This window comes from Pelobates fuscus, chromosome 2 (assembly GCF_036172605.1).
Source record: "Pelobates fuscus isolate aPelFus1 chromosome 2, aPelFus1.pri, whole genome shotgun sequence".
Classification (NCBI taxonomy): Eukaryota; Metazoa; Chordata; class Amphibia; order Anura; family Pelobatidae; genus Pelobates; species Pelobates fuscus.
Window position 1 is genome coordinate 140175020 of NC_086318.1, and position 18238 is coordinate 140193257.

At 38.7% G+C, this 18238-nt stretch overlaps 1 protein-coding gene across 2 annotated transcripts in view; it reads left to right on the forward strand.

Moving 5' to 3' along the window:
* LOC134586872 (probable cation-transporting ATPase 13A4) overlaps window positions 1-17553 on the forward strand; it is a 160051-nt gene extending 142498 nt beyond the window's left edge. Inside the window, exons 26-30 of one of the 2 annotated variants that reach the window (XM_063442773.1) lie at window positions 1388-1562; window positions 2721-2917; window positions 4816-4904; window positions 7355-7435; window positions 17006-17553. In XM_063442773.1, the coding sequence (XP_063298843.1) occupies window positions 1388-1562; window positions 2721-2917; window positions 4816-4904; window positions 7355-7435; window positions 17006-17227 (764 nt within the window). In that variant the 3' untranslated portion in view covers window positions 17228-17553. Of the gene's footprint in view, window positions 1-1387; window positions 1563-1754; window positions 2044-2720; window positions 2918-4815; window positions 4905-7354; window positions 7436-17005 lie in introns of those variants that run through there. The other variant, XM_063442774.1, reaches the window with a different exon arrangement.
* The last annotated feature ends 685 nt before the right edge of the window (window positions 17554-18238 follow it).

Here is an 18238-nt window from a genome sequence, read left to right on the forward strand (position 1 = left end):
TGGTTTGTATTGGAAGAAGAAAAAGGGTGTAAAATTCCAAAGGTGCTTCTTAAATAAAACTTTGAGCAGAACAATTTCAATAGCAGCTGTAACACTCAGCGGCACTCCTGTCAGATTAAAACCAAAGTGAAACAAATACAGATTCAAATGATTAGGTGATAAACCACCAACTCCCAACCATTTGATTGTATTAAGTGCAGCGCTTTAGTACACCTTCATGCAAGTGTATATGGTCTTACACATATGTTTTGAACATGAAGGGTTAGTTGTCCACATATAAAATGGGGAAAACGAGAGAAATACAAAAGTGCAATATGCTAGAATGGATGTACAGAGAATTATTAAAAAATAATGAATGCTCACAATTGTAAAGCCTTTTAAATGTTATAGATCTGTGCCTTTAGGTGGCAACACAAGTTTTTTTTCATAGTGTGTCAGATAAGGACAGATCCACTTTTATTATCCAGACCCAGAAGCCAGGCCAGAATACTATTTTCTCAATAGTAAATACACTTTAGTTATGGTAAAAACAAAAAGAAAAAAATAAGCATAAAACCATATAAAGTAATGTTGTTTTAAATGTCCTCTTTGGTCTAATGGTTTGTGTTGGCCCTGGATATATTTGTATAATGTTATCAAATGCGCTCTGTGGCACCATTTTTCTAAACTAAAGAGGGTAGAATTTGTTTAATTCCTTTGATTATTTTTTAGCCCACTTCTGCTTTCCTAGTGCCACAATATCCTTCTTTAGAACATATGCCCATTACTGACTGGTTGAAATTGCGTGTGTGCTGCTGTGCTTTATGGGCGGCACCCTCCCTGTCTTCTGAATCAAAAATAATTCATGCTTTATGTAAATTTGTGAGATTAGTGAGATTATCTGAATATAAGATTGGAGAAATAAGGAAGAACAATATATTATTGTCCATGGGGATTGCTTCACTTTTTAAAACATCACTCCCAAAAATCACATTTGTATATGTATATATATATATATATACAGGAGTAGTTATATATATATATATATATATATATATATATATATATATATAACTACTCCTGTGTCTCTTTTCTATACCCATCCCTGCTATCATTATAGGAAAATGAAGTGACTTGCATCAGCCAATCCATCCACCAATATTTCCATGTATAGGAATCAAACATTTGTTAGTAATTCTATTAACATTAAATATACATTTTGGGTCAACAAGCTACATTTAAAATGGCTAAAAAAATACAACAATGATATAGTTGCTTCACACTGCAATATTGATGAAAACCAATAACATATATGGTAATTCTGAACATGTTTGGTAATAAAGCTTTGTGATATATATATATATATATATATATATATATATATATATTTTTTTTTTCTTTTTTCAAGTGAGTCTTAACCATGCATATCCAAAACTGGCCCCTTACAGACCACCAGCTCAGCTTATCTCACCACCACTTCTTTTGTCTGTGATTCTGAATATCATCTTGAGCATGGCTTTGCAAATATGTGGCTTTCTCATTGTCCAAGATCAGGTCTGGTACAGCAGCATTCCCATAATCAGGTAAATTGGAACCGCTGATGTCTTCTTCAAGTCTCTTTAAAATGGGAACAAATATTATTATTTTTTTTTTTGTATTTTAGTTTCTTTTTTTTTATTCAGAATACTTTAACATTTGAATTTAGAAATCAAGAATTAAAAGGATTTAGAGCCCAGACTAATAAAATAGTAATTTGCTACTTTATATCATTGCAGTGTGCCCTACAGCTGACAAGCTAAGCTGATTAGGGAATAGTTCATGTCCAAATCTTGTCTCAAGAACTCCCAAGCGAACTGCTGTTTTTAGAAGTAGTCTGTAACTTCTTGAAACCAGGAGTTTCCTCCCTAACTGCTGCCTCTCCTTGTGACTGGTGCAAGGTTTTTTGGTAACACTGATGATTTTTGGCACCCCCTGACCCAAATTGAGTGTTTGCCTATGTGAGCTTGTGTGTTTAACTCCCGTTTTGTCCATCTTACTCAGCCCTTTGCCCCTTCTGTGTATCTTGCCCTTCTTATGATTTATCCCCTAATTGAGATTTGTATCCTTCTTTTGTCTCTTATCTTTTGTGTTTGTATCCAACTTTTGTATCTTATACCCCTTAATAAATGTCTTAAACCGCTTTAATGTATCTTACTACACTTTTTGATGCTCTTGTGTCTCTTTTATATCACCCCCTTTTCTCTCAATTACTCCCTTGTATCTCTTAAACCCCCTGTGTCTCTCTCTTTCTGTCTCTTAAACCCCCTGTGTCTCTCAACTACTTGTGTATTTTACTCCTTGCCCTCCTCTCTTTAAACCCCCTGCATTTCTTCCACTCTCCTCTTTTTGTGGTTCTCTCACACCCAGTCTGTAGCATGGCATTGTGGACCATTGTAGAGGCTCTGTTCTTCACTAACCCATTATGACCAGAACCATGTAGAGGATACAGAAAATACTGTATCTCAGTTTGCAGTCATGCCACCAGGTGTATAGGTGAGAGGCGGAAGCTCTGTGCACCATTGTCCCGCCTGTCACCTTGCCTTATGCTCTACCACTACACTGTCATTCTATCCTACTTTAAAAAAAGGGCTTAAATTACACTTTCCATTTCTATATTTATATTATTGAAAATTTTAAACATCTAAAAAAAAAAAAATAAATAAAAATAAACATGGTTTTTGTTTGTATTTTTTCTGCTACAGGGTCTGTACTCATCTTGATAGCAGTGGCCTAAACAATGTAACCGATTCAGGCAGTACATCAAACTCAACAGCGGGGCCAAGTTCATTCCAGACTTATGAAGACACCACTGTATGGCTTCTGGGTACTTTTAACTGTCTGATTGTAGCATTTATGGTCTCTAAAGGAAAACCATTCCGACAGCCTATCTATACCAACTGTAAGTATTTAGCTCTATTCAGCTGCATTGGAATGTTCGTATGCAATATCAGTGATACTAAAACAAACACAACATGAACTGCTCATAACATGGTGTATGGTGTTTACAAGAAAAATAAATTTCTTACATGAAATAAATAATGTGATTAGTTCAACTTTTCTATCACTCCCAGATCATATTATATGTAGAATCTGATCTCTTCTAAATGTCCTTTTTATCCATGATGACTGTTTAAGAAGTGCCTCTAGAGGTAACTTTTTACTGTTTGTATTGTACTTTATATAAATGTTCATATGTGTGCCCATTAATTCTCACTACTACTGCTGCTAGTAATTCTTACTGCTTGTTTAATGTCGGTATTTTTAGGTTCAAACATTTTTATTGAATTTTTATTTAATGCTAAATGCATTTATTTGACAGCTTCAAAAATAAGTTATCTATGTTTGAAAAGACATTTAGCAAAAGAAGGTCACATACCAGAGATTCACTGATAGAGAGAGCATGTCACTGCCAATTAAATAGAAGTTATAGAGTGAAGGCAAGTAATGTTGAATACATTCTTTAGTTCATTCATTAATCAACAATAGTAAAACAACTAAACAAAATAACAAGAAGCCTCGCATTGCACGTGTAATAAAATCATAGGGCTAGACAACCTACCATGCCCAAAAGACATTCATCCCACCTTGATGAAGATGTATTCAACCCAAAACCCCACGTGGTGGCCTTTAGGCCATGTGAGTAATACGAATGGGAATTATGCCATATGATAGTCATGATATACCAAAGTAGGTATTGGTATTGTGGTATGGTCAACTATTCTCAAAACAACAGCACATGGAGGGACAAAACAATATAAGAACAGCCAGGTGCAATCCATATAAGTGCTCCCTCAAGTGCTTTAAATATTCAAATGTATATAGAATATAGAATGCACACCATAACAATCTCAAAAAAATATTTAAATGTTATTATGTACAAAAAAGTACCAGAATGAAAACATATAAGAAAAAATGAATATAAACAAAGTAACAGAAGTAAAGGCAGATACAATAAAATAATAGTAATAAATTACCACAAAAATCCTTACAAGCCTCAGACAGAAACACGAGTCACCACACCCCCCTACGTTTCGGCACCAACTGGCTGCCTTTATCAAGGGTACCTGTATCTATGTTCAAATGTGTCTGCTTATAAAGCCCTCTTACAGCTGATGGCCATCAGCATAAGATTGTTACCAGCACAGAAAGTGACATCATCACCTCAAGTGCTGGCACAAAATACTGATAATAGCATAGCAATATCAAATAAAACTGATTAAATGTACTGGAAACATATAAGGAGTAAAGAGAGACATGGGACCTAAACAGTAATAGCAGGTGTCAATATTCAAATAACCCACCTCTAAAGGCAATAAGTGTACTCACACTTTATCAAGTGACCAAATCCGCCATCTTCCATGATCAACTATACCACAAGCAGAGGAGAAGTCAGTAAGAATAAAGAGATAATGGAATGTTGTGCATGATTAAGAAAGTTATGGACCATGAAGTATGCAGATTGGGAGTCAGATCAGATAATGAGGAGAATAAGTTTATAAAATTGTTGTTCACATTATTCTTTTCAGATATAACCTAAAGATAAACTGTATATATAACACAGTGTGTTATTATTCTTTAGCCTCTTTAAGTCAGGATGCCATTTTTTTTCCATTGTAGTCTTTACAGAAAACAGTCTTTGCATTCGTAATATGTTGATGCCACTTCTGCTTAGTTACAGGACAGTTCTGTCTGTATGTTATGCAATTATGCATCTTGTATTCTAAATCTAAACCCTTATGAAGTTTATATTCATTACACCAGGTAACCTACTAATAAAAGCCTATTATTGTTTTACAGATATTTTTGTGATTGTTATTTTGTTCCAAATGGCAGTTTGTCTTTTCCTTCTTTTTGCTGATATTGAGAACTTGTACACTGCTATGGAAGTAAGTATAATAAAATCCATAGCGCATTACTTCATCCTAAATAAGTTATCATACGTTTTTTACACAAACACATCGACTCGGGAAATCACCTCCTCAAACCAGAACAGATTTTTTCCAAACCTGCATGTTACTAGATAAGTTTACAATTTTAAAGGGGTTCTCTTGGCCATCTTGCAAACAGTGCACCTTTCCTGGAGCTTTTCTAATAAGCCCTCAGTGGTCTCAGACCATTATTGCTCTCCAAAGAGTCCTTCAGACCTGTTTTTTATACAAAATGTTGGGATGCACCAGATGACTTTGTTTCATCCCCACACAATAAGCTGCTTGGAGTGTCCTATCAAATTCTTTAAAGCTCTCTTGAGAGCATAACTGCTTTGATATGATTCAAATAAAGAGCTTCTGCATTTATATTTACACCTTTGACAGATTCTTTTAAGATCTGTCTTAAATACTGTTAAGTTGGTGGGCATGGCAATATGGCTACAATCAAAATGTGCGTTTTCAATAAGTCAGTTTTATATTGGTGCTACATATTGCTTTGTATATTAATATTATATGTGTTACTTTGGCAATATAATGTCATTTTCACCTTATATTGTCAAGAATGGATATGTGTCTTCTGTTTACATATTTTAGCGTATATATATTTTTTTAAATGCAGGAATTATGATATACAGTATCTCCCAAAAGTCAGTACACCCCTCACATGTTTGTAAATATTCTATTATATCTTTATATGTGACAACAGTGAAGAAATGACACTCTGTATAACAGTGTAAATTTGCTTTTCCCTCAAAATAACTCAACGCACAGCCATTATTGTCTAAACCGTTGGCAACAAAAGTAAGTACACACCTAAGTGGATATGTCCAAATTGGGCCCAATTAGCCATTTTCGCACCCGGTGTCATGTTACTCATTACTCGCATCAAGATGGCCTAGGCATCAAGAAGATTGACAAGACCCTGAAATTGAGCTGCAGCACGGTGGGCAAAACCATACAGCGATTTCACAGGACAGGATCCACTCAGAACAGGCCTCGCCATGGTCGACCAAAGAAGTTGGCATGCTCAGCGTCATATCCAGAGATTGTCTTTGGGAAATAGATGTATGAGTGCTGCCAGCATTGCTGCAGAGGTTCAAGGAGTCGGGGGTCAGCCTGTCAGTGTTCAGTCCAAACGCCACACACTGCATCAAATTGGTCTGCATTGCTGTCGTCCCAGAAGGAAGCGTAAAGATGATGCACAAGAAAGCCCGCAAACAGTTTGCTGAAGATGAGCAGACTAAGGATATGGATTACTGGAACCATGTCCTGTGGTCCGATGAGACCAAGAAAAACCTATTTGGTTCAGATGGTGTAAAGCGTGTGTGGCGGCAACCAGGTGAGGAGTTCAAAGACAAGGGGGTCTTGCCTACAGTCAAGCATGGTGGTGGGAGTGTCATGGTCTGGGCCTGCATGAGTGCTGCCGGCACTGGGGAGCTACAGTTAATTTAGGAAACCATGAATGCCAACAGGTACTGTGACATAGTAAAGCAGAGCATCAGAGACTGAGCCGAAGGGCAGTATTCCAACATGATAACGACCCCAAACACACCTTCAAGACGACCGCTGCCTTGCTAAAGAAGCTGACGGTAAAGGTGATGGACTGGCCAAGCATGTCTTCAGACTAAAACCCTATTGAGCATCTGTGGGGCAGCTCAAACGGAAGGTGGGGGAGCACAAGGTCTCTAACATCCATGAGCTCCGTGATGTCATCATGGAGGAGTGGAAGATGACTCCAGTGGCAACCTGTGAAGCTCTGGTGAACTCCATGCCCATGAGGGTTAAGGCAGTGCTTGAAAATAATGGTGGCCACACAAAATATTGACACTTTGGGCCCAGTTTGGACATTTCCACTTAGGAGTGTACTCACTTTTGTTGCCAACGGTTTAGACATTAATGGCTGTGTGTTGTTATTTTGAGAGGACAGCAAATGTACACTTACTACTAATATTATATTGTAGTAGAGTGTCATTTCTTCAGTGTTGTCACATGAAAAGATATAATAAAATATTTTTAAAAATGTGAGGGGTGTATTCACTTTTTTAAGATACTGTATCTCCATCCTTCCATCCATCCACAAGTTTGGCCAACCTAACTTTTGTCTGTAAATATGCAGTGTGAATAACTTGTGTATATAATTTATTGAAATTTATTTCCAGTAATTGACAGTCACTAAACCAGGAATTATCAGCAAATAACAAGGAAATTGTACATTTTAGGCAAAATAGCAGAAGTGGAAAAAGAAAACACCCCAAAACTCAAATATATTTCCAGATCAGTTATTTATGTCTAAAATGTGCTATTTTCTATTCTATTCATTTAAAATTCCAGTTTAAATGATCGTCACTGATAAATTGTATTTCATTGTGAGATTTACGTTTTGAAATAGTCTTCCTTGTGTTCTACAGCTTGTGTGCACTCCTATACTGTGGCGAGGTGCTATCATAATAATACTGCTGATTGCATTTGTGATTTCATACATTACAGAGGTAAGTGAGTAATATAATTATTGGTAACTGGGTATAAATGGGTATAAGTAAAAACTTGGTTATATATAATACACAACAAATGGGGAAAGAAAACAATGGTGTATTTTGAAATGGTGCTGCCCTAGACATGACAGATCTTGGGTGCCCCCTAATTAAAATTTACCTTATTTAGTTTCTCGTTACCAGTCACTCCCAAGGATACTCTATCTTTATCCTGTTTCTCCTGCTCTCCCTCTTTCCTTTGTGCATTATTAGTGAATATTAACTGGGGGTTAACCCCCACTCAGGAGAAAAGTGATTTGGTACCTTTTCACTTGTAAGATAATTTCCAAATATAACCGTATATACTCGAGTATAAGCCGGCCCGAATATAAGCAGAGGCCCTTAATTTTACCACAAAAAACTGGGAAAACGTATTGACTCGCGTATAAGCCTAGGGTGGGAAATGCAGCAGCTACTGGTAAATTTCTAAATAAAATTAGATCTCAATAAAACTACATTCATTGAATATTTTATTTATAGTGTGTATATAATGAATGCAGTTTGTGTGTGTGTTTGTGTAGTGTGTGTATATAATGAATGCAGTGTGTGTTTGTGTGTAGCGTGTGTATATAACTAATGCAGAATGTTTGTGTGAATATAATGAATGCATTGTGTGTGTATATAATGCAGAGTGTGTTTGTATGAATGCAGTGTGTGTGTATATAATGCAGAGTGTGTGTGTGTATGAATGCAGTGTGTGTGTGTATATAATGCAGAGTGTGTGTGTGTGTGTGTGTGTGTGTGTGTGTTTTTGTATGAATGCAGTGTGTGTGTGTTTGTATAGTGGGTGTAAACTGGGTGGGGGGAGGGCATTTTTATTTTAATATTTTATTATTCTTTTAATATTTAATTTTTGTCCCCGCTCCCTGCTTGATACCTGGCCAGGGAGGGGGGCTATCTTAATCCCTGGTGGTCCAGTGGCATGGGCTGTGCAGTGGGGGAGCCGGCAGCAAGCGTTTACTTATCTTTGCAGCAGCTCCTTTCACCTCCGTTCCGTTCAGCTCCCAGTGTAAATCTCACGGTCTGCGTACGGATTACCGTGGCAACGCTCTGACGGCCGCGGGTCTTGCAAGATTTTCATGGGAGCTGAACGGAACGGAGCTGCTGCAAAGATAAGTAAACGCTTGCTGCCGGCCCCCAACAGGACCGCCAGGCTTGTAATGACCCCGGTGGTCCTGGTCTGTATTACGGCAATGTAAGTTGCCAGAATACAGACAGTGACTCAAGTATAAGCCGAGGGGGGATTTTTCAGCACAAAAAATGTGCTGAAAAACTCGGCTTATACTCGAGTATATACGGTTATTAGTTATACAGTGCCAACAAGTTCTGTAGCGCTGTACAATGGGTGGACAAACAGACAAGTATTTGTAACCAGACGAGTTGGACACACAGGAACAGAGGGATTGAGGGCCCTGCTCAATGAGCTTACATGCTGGGGTATAGTGACACAAAAGGTAAGGGTAGGGTAGAAAAGTAGGTTGCTAGGATAGTATTCACTGAGGGCTTAGTGTTTTGTTTTGATGACAGTTGCAGGAGAGGAATCAGGGTGTGGGGAGGGAAAGCTGTTTACAGTTTAATTGATAAGCTTTCCTAAAGAAGTACTTTTTCAAAGATTTTTTTTGAAGGAGTGGAAATTGGGTGAAAGTCTAACAGAGAGGGGAAGGGTGCAGCCCTAGAGAAGTCTTTAAGGTGAGCATCAGAGGTGGGAGTACAAGCAGAGGTTATACGTAGGTCTCCGGCAGAACGTAGGGGCCTAGATGGGACATATTTGTATATTAGTGAGGATAAATAGGTCAGAGCAGCATTGTGTAGAGATTTATAGGCAAGTATCAGGATCCTAAATTAAGTCCTATATCTTACAGGAAGCCAATGTAGGGACTGACAAAGTGGGGAGGAGCGGGCGGACAGGAAGATGAACCTTACAGTCGCAATCATTATACACTGTAATGGGGCAGGTTGGGAACATGTGAGACCACTGAGAAGCAGATTACAGTAGTCAAGGCGAGAGAGGACAGCAGTATGGACAAGCACCTTTGCCGTATCAGGCGTTAAATAGGGTCAGATGCGCGCAATATTTTGAGATGGAAGCGTCAGGATTTGGCGATTGGAGGTCGAACTCAAAGAGAACACCTAGGCAGCGAGCCTTAGAGGTAGAGCAAATGGTAGCGCCATTGACTTTGAGGGACACAGACAAGGGAGTTATCCAACATAACTGATGGATATCATCACCCACCTGCATTTTATAATCCCTGAGAAGAAAGTTTGTCATTACTAATCAGAATTTGCTGAAAGAAACACATACATGCAAAGAACACTTGTGAGGCTACCATTTTGCCAGTCTGGAAATAAACTGGGAAGTAATACTATGTTTTAGGTAAAGTTTTAACATGTTTGTTCAGCCATAATTCCTTATTTTCACAACTCCAATCATATATTGTAGTTCTTGATACTATATTTGCCTCAAAACATGTTTGGTATAGGACATGGGGGGGGTGGCTGCACTCACCTGAACATGCTTAAATGGGGTGCTGCTGGGGGCCATATTATACAATAAACAATACACAAGATCCAGCGCACTCTCCTATCTACTAAACAGCAACTTCAATGTTGACAGATTTATTAGTTTTTAAAAGGTTTTGTTTAAAAACACCTGATCTAGGCAAAAAATAATGGGGATTTAGTTACATTATATGATCATACATTGCATAAGCCTGCCACAACGTCAATGTACCCCATCTTTGGCAGGTCCTACTCTCACAGTCTAATGTCTGCTCTTATGAGATTAACCCACTTACTTGGGGAACAAATTCCATCTTGTACTGCAGAGAGCCTCAGATGGAATTTGTTCCCCAAGTAAGTGGGTTAATCTCATAAGAGCAGACATTAGACTGTGAGAGTAGGACCTGCCAAAGATGGGGTACATTGACGTTGTGGCAGGCTTATGCAATGTATGATCATATAATGTAACTAAATCCCCATTATTTTTTGCCTAGATCAGGTGTTTTTAAACAAAACCTTTTAAAAACTAATAAATCTGTCAACATTGAAGTTGCTGTTTAGTAGATAGGAGAGTGCGCTGGATCTTGTGTAATGTTTGGTATAGGAATTAAAAAAGAAACCCAAATTAGCCAAGGGGGGCCTGAAGGATAAAGTATAAAAAAAAAACTATAAACCCATTAAGGGCCTGGCAAATGGCCTATATCCCTTCTTCTGTGCCATGTGAATCTCTTTGGAGGGTAATAAATATAGAATTTGAAAATGTAATGCATCATTTCTTCCACCACTGGCTTATAGAGGGTCAACTTATTTGTCCTATAATAATAGGACTAGTGAATCCTTCATCCCAATGTCTATTATGTCAGTGAGTGCCAATCCCCTCTAACCCTAGTAAAAAAAAAATAGCCATCCCAGCACCTAACCCTGAATAGGTCAAGAGAATACAGAGTCACAGCTTTTTTTTGTTTAACAAATATCTTCTCCTGTTTATCCCGCAATCACACGCTCAGAGCTTTTTGGGGGATAAAGGATGCTTGACAAAAGGTAGACCTTTAAAGTGTGTCAATTTGACGATTCAGCTTGAAAAACACATCTAACGTCCTGAAAAAAATTTGAAACAAGGAAACAATTATTCGGCTGAATCGAACAATCCCATTATGCACAAGTCTAATATTCACATGATACTTAACTATCCATAAATTGAATAACCCTATCTACTCTAGTTCATCTCAAAGTTGTTCTATTAAAAATAGAAAAAAGTAACATATTTCCTCTTGACCTATCAAAGTCGTTTGAAAATATTTTGTTTGTAGTTATACATAATGTTAAAAAGGCCATTATTATTCATAATCATAACAAAATAAAAACTGATTGTACAGCCATTCGTAGTCATTTAAATAAGACCATTCCTTCAGCCAGCAAAGGCATTTATGCACCATGTATTTTTAGATAAATATTACTCCCACAATGCAATATAATGAGGGATTGAGCATCCAATGATGCTTAAAGGGACACTATAGTCACCAAAATAACTACAGCTTATTGAATTTGTTCTGGTGAGTAGAATCATTACTTTCAGGCCTTTTGCTGTAAACACTGTCTTTTCAGAGAAAATGATTGACCTTTTTTGACCAGTAGAGAAGCTTAAGTCTGCTCCATTTCCTGTGGTCAAAGAAATGTTCCCACAATACTCACCCTTCCTCCATGATCTTGTGTTGCTTCATTTGCTGTACAAAAGTCCTGTCATATAGACAGCCACCTAGCAGATAACTCCCCAATTCCCACAGTATTAGGGAGCTCTCTACTAAAAGGCTAAAAGATCAAAATTGCTCTTTCAACCAACTTTACGAATACTAAATAAAAATTTACTTGGTATTCGTAAATAAGTAAGACCTCGCTATGCCGTGAGTAGGAGCCTGTGGCTGCTCACTGTTTTAAAGAAGAAAAAAAAGACACCCATGCTCCAATAAAGTACCTCATGGTGGGGCACCTATTTCAATAATTAGTGGAGAGGACATAGTGTCCCCCTCTGGCCCCCACCCATGAGTGACGGGTGGGGGCCCTCAGTGCCAAAAGGGGGACACACCTATATTCTCCCCAACCTATGAGTGGTGGGTGGGAGTCCAAAGTAACAAAAGCACCTATTGTCTCCCCCATTACCCCACCCCCAACCCATGAGCGGCAGGTGGAGCCTTCAGTGTCCTCCCCCATCGACTGGTGGGGGCTGAATATAAAAAATACCCCCCCCCCAGGTGACTAGGGATCAGCAGCCCCCCTCCTCCCAAAAAAAACACCTGTATTTTTCAGTGTATAAGACACCACCATGTATAAGACGACCCGTATTTTTTTAAAGCCAAAATTAAGAAATCAATATTTGAAACATTAACTAGAACAAGAAATACCACAAAGAAAAGTGTCAGAGCATACACTGTGATAATTATTCTTTACCTTCAAGGCAAAAGAAGCAATGTAATGGGCCTGTTCCTTGATGGAACCCTAAATCATATACCGTATATACTAGAGTATAAGCCGACCCGAATATAAGCCGAGGCCCCTAATTTTACCCCCAAAAAATGGGAAAACTTATTGACTCGAGTATAAGACTAGGGTGGGAAATGCAGCAGCTGCTGGTAAATTTCTAAATAAAATTAGATCCTTAAAAAATTATATTAATTGAATATTTATTTACAGTGTGTGTATGTAATGAATGCAGTGTGTGTATGAGAATGCAGTGTGTGTATGAGAATGCAGTGTGTGTATGAGAATGCAGTGTGTGTATGAGAATGCAGTGTGTGTATGAGAATGCAGTGTGTGTGTGAGAATGCAGTGTGTGTGTGAGAATGCAGTGTGTGTGTGAGAATGCAGTGTGTGTATGAGAATGCAGTGTGTGTATGAGAATGCAGTGTGTGTATGAGAATGCAGTGTGTGTATGAGAATGCTGTGTGTGTATGAGAATGCAGTGTGTGTGTATGAGTGCAGTGTGTGTATGTGTGTGTGTAATGCAGAGTGTGATGCAGAGCCTTGGTGGGGGGTGGGCATTTTTATTTTTTAATTATTATTTTAATATTTTTTTGTTTCATTACATTTTTTTATTATTATTTTTTTATTTTATTATTATTTTTTATTTTATTATTATTAATATATATACATTTTTTAGTCCCCCCTCCCTGCTTGCTAGCTGGCCAGGGAGGGGGGCTCTCCTTCCCTGGTGGTCCAGTGGATGGGCACTGTGTAGGAGGGGACTGTGGGGGCTGCAGAGAGATGTTACTTACCTTTCCTGCAGCTCCTGTCAGCTCTCTCCTCCTCTGCCGGTCCGTTCAGCACCTCGGTCAGCTCCCAGTGTAAATCTCGCGAGAGCCGCGGCTCTCTTGAGATTTACACTGTGAGCTGACAGAAGAGCTAAACGGACCGGCGGAGGAGGAGAGAGCTGACAGGAGCTGCAGGAAAGGTAAGTAACATCTCTCTGCAGCCCCCACAGCCCCTGTCTGTATTATGGCAATGCAAATTGCCATAATACAGACAATTGACTCGAGTATAAGCCGAGTTGGGGTTTTTCAGCACAAAAAATGTGCTGAAAAACTCGGCTTATACTAGAGTATATACGGTAAATACAAAGCAAAGGAACCATAGTGTAACCTATGTACATAAATATAACAGTGACACAGTAAAAATGGAACACTCACACTTTCCAGAGCCCTTAGAGAGTGGCTCTGAACTGTAAATGCATGTCATCCACAATAGGGATAGTTGTAGAGGTGTATTGCTGGAACCTTGAAGTCTCAGAGTACAAACCAGAACCAAATTGAAGATATAAAAGGTATATTTTCCAGCTTTGTAGTTAAAACATAGTATAAAAATAGCCCAACGCATTTCAATCTTAAAAGAGGTCTTCCTCAGGTGAAATCTACTTAGGAACTGACATACCAGACTTTATATACCCTAATATCAACCATACATAACATAAAACAGGTGTAATAATTACAACATATGTGAAGAAACTTCCATATATAGTCCGGACCGGATGTAGCTTGCCTATAGCGGCCCATCCGGTTTTGGCCATGTACGGAAGAGAACATACCACAACTAAAATGTCCGTACGTCATATCACATGACGAGGCGACTTCCAATTGGAGATTTCCGACGTCTATCTTTCACATGGGCGGTCTTTCCTGTTCCAACGGCGATCATGTGAATAAGGTTGTCCATAATTATGTGGAGCATGCGTGCTTCAGGGAAATATGTCCTATGCCGATATGCATTCAAACATGTGCATTGTGACTGACTGCCTGGCACCCTGACCGGGTGCCTCTGTCAATCGCTGTTTCCTAGTACTTGCAAGCACCACAAGCACTGTACTGGAACACCATAACCACTGTAGACCCCACGAACTGCCGCAGCTTGGTTGGGGTCTCGCCGTCCTCCACCCACCCTGGATCCAAGACCAGGATCCAGCTTCTAGTGGGTAGACCTCTCATTGTCCAGCGAGCATAGCAGGAACAGCTCTTATAAGAGCTAGTGATTATACTCAGGGGAGTATTGTGATATAGCAATCCCCAGACTGAATGTAGTTCTCCAATCCCCCAAACATGAGCCAAGACTTCATGAAGGGGTAAACAAATCTCTATTTAATGGGAGCCACACTTGGCCTTTTATGACAATCCCCATGCAAGGGGTGCGCCCACATGGACCTTGTTGGGGACTCCAACACAAAAACACAGACCAATAAGTACAGTGATTAAATGCCGACACTCCCATAACAAACATACAATCCCTCCTCCCTGCTTGGGAGATAATTAGATCAGTAACTGTACTAATTCTAATCCAATTATCTCCAAGCACAGAAAAAATAATTTTTTCAAACACCCCAAAAGTACCCTAAAAATACATAAAACCCCACAAATGTTACATCCCCTGATAGCCCTGATATGGGTGACCAACATATTCAAAAATCACCCAGATCAGTTCAGGGGTTCAGAAATGTTATGGAAGTCATAGTTTTTTCCGATCGCAGGCATGGTCCCATAGCCAAAAATAGTTCCATAGAATCGTGGCTAAGTGCCGCTGGAGGACCGACCGGGAACCGCAAGGTTTTCATGCCGAAAACAGTTCCAGGGCATTCGCGGCTAAGTCCCCCTGGAGTCTATTCGCGGTTTTCGTCCAGCGAACAAGATAACCACCACCTCGGGGTCGTTCATAGGTATTGCGGCCACCCAGACGAACACTTAGACCACTGCGGTGGAAATTGCAACAATGTTTCAATTAAGCTTAACAAGCTCCAGGGTGGTCTCCGGTTCATACGGCTGTTCGGTAAACGACCCATACAGTCCCAATTGCACGAACAGAGTCTGTTATAAGTCCAAGAGGCACAATTGGTGTTTTCAAATAGGGTTCAATACAGGGGCCATAGTCACAGGTTAGGAGGTTGGCAAACAGGCCCCTCGAAAAACCAGTGGTGAGGTTACTTTCGTCACGTGCATAATGGTCTCAAGTATAAATGTTCATAGTCCCCATGGAAGCAAGAAACACCATATAGGATGTGGGCAAAAACGGAAAAAAGTGACAATCAATAAAAACATAAGAATATACATAAATAAAAACATTATATTTATTATACATAAAAGCTAGAATGTGATATATATAAACAGAAATATATATTTAAAAATATATCAAATATATATATATAGGAGGGTGGAATAAGAAACCCACCAGGCAAGAAATAAAACACTTCATAAAAATTTACATACATAAGGTGGAGCTGGTGTAATGTAAATCTGTAAAGATAAAATATAACAAAAAATAGTGCGATATAGCCATACAAATACTTTTGAAATTGGTAAAATCAAGAATATCACTCACAAGTGGAGAGCCATTAACATCATATGGCTCTGATGGAAAACGTGGTAGGGCACTTAAAGGAGGTCTAACTCCTATTACTCCTGGTCTTCTATGTATACCTCTGGTAACCTGGACACAGTATGCTGGAGATTTTCTTGTGTCTGTGACCAAGTGGCTACTAAAAAAGAGTGGACATACCCCATTTGCGATACCTTGGGTTGTCTACTTTTGCAAATGGTATGCCATAATGAGGTTAATTCTTATTCCTGGGCTACCATATGGTCTCAAAGGCAACATAACCAATCTTGGGAATTTCAATGTGAAAAACAGAAACATTTTACATGCTAGATTTGGCCCTCTAACTTCCCAAAACACCATAAAACCTGTACATAGGGCGTTGCTGTATAACACATGAGACATCGCTGAATACAAATATGTGTATTTTATTGCAGTAAAAGCAAACAGTATTATGACATAGTTAAATGTCACGTAAAACTAAAATTTAAAGAATTCTTATTTTCTCCCATTTTAAAATATTTTATTCAAATTAAATTATGTTTTAATGTTTTTTTTATGTTTACCTAAATATTTGATGTTAAATGAAAGCCCCGTTTCCCCTGAATAAAATGATATATAATAAGTGTGGGTGCACTAAATATGAAAGAGGTGAATTATGGTTGAACAGATGTAGACAAATTCCAGATTTTGTTTGTTTTGTTTTGATCACAATGTGTACATTTGGCTCAGTCCTTAAGGGGTTAAATGTAAAGAATAATTATCACAGTGTGCGCTTTGACACTTTTTTTTTGTGGTATTTCTGGGTCTATAGAAGTGTACTTGGTGACCATACACTTGGAGTGTTTTTAGGCTGCACTTATATTTTTATTCATTTAGAGCACCCAGTACCCCTTATATTTCTTTTCTACACATTAAATAGACCAACTTTGATATTTTAGAGGTGACTTCTGAGGAGAAAACACACTTCTGATTCTCATGCAGCCCCTGTGCTACGGTACTCTGTGAAGTTAATGGCTCTATAGTGCATGTTGGGAGACTACAGCTCCCACAATACAGCAGGTTGTGTGAGGACATGCTGGGGCATCACAGTACTATTCCCTCTGCTCCCCATTTTATTTGTACAACATAGCTAAAAAGGAATTTTTTTTTTAATAAAGTAAATCATGTCTTTATTCTCAGGAAACAATAATTGAAAATCGAGCACTTTGGAATATGCTAAAACGGCTATTTCGATATCAATCAAAGAGCCCATACAAGAAGCTACAACGCCTGTTAGCCACAGAAGAAGATTGGCCTCCAGTCAACAGAAAAGACCACTCTCTACCCACTAACTTTGTACAAAACAGTAAAATGGGAGAATATGTTAACCCAACTTTTGAGAGTAATGAGAACTGTTTATGAGAATAATTATATAAAATTGTGTTTTTAGTAGTTAAATTAATTTTTTTATGTATATTTTTAAATGAAAATAATTAGGGACATTAAACCATTGTGTACAGATAGAATGTTTGCGTTTCTCCTTTCCTTGTTTTTTGTTATATACTAACTTTTATTGTATGATATTTCCTCTTGGCTACAATTTTTAGACAGCATTTTATTTAATGTTCATTTGATATACGGTGACTTGAATTAGTTTGTGACCTGTACTATTGTATATCTATGTACAGTACATGCTGCATGGAACATTTTGTAAGTGCAGCACAGAGAAAATATACTTGACTAGATCTTACTTATACACTACTTGGATGATTTCATATTGGTCGTGACAGGTTTCCTCACACCACGTAGCATCCTTAGGACCACAGCTCTGTTGTTAACACTAGGTGTCCCCTTGTACCCTGACAAGATGTTCCTGGGTATCTCACTAGACAGTGTTGATGCAGGCACACCTTCCTGATGAGAAATTGCTATGCATCAGGGAAGAACTGGACCAATACCTTCAAAAAGGTTCTGTTACACTGAGGGATCTTCAATCTTTACTGGGATCCATCAATTTTGCAATATTCCACAGGGGAGATCATTTATCTCCAGGTTACTCTGCCTCCTCTCCGGCATGCCTGATGACGGCACTGTAGTCCTCAACCCACAGCCGTGGCCAATTTGTTCATGTGGAAGCACTTCCTTTCAGAATGGAACGGCATCTCTATGTTCATTCCCCCACTGACCGAGCAATCCCCTGTAATATGGACTGACGCAGCAGCCCACAATGGGTTCACTGCAATTTTTGGTAATCAATGGTTTAGGGATGTTTGGCCTCAAGACACACTTACGTTGTCGGTCTTTAAAGAAACCTCGGCCCTATTCAAAATGTATCCTGTCGGAGCGGAAGCACATACCTGGGGTCATATTTGGTCCAACAAGTCTGTCAAGTGTTTCTCATATAATTTGGCGGAATGCAAGATAATCAATAAA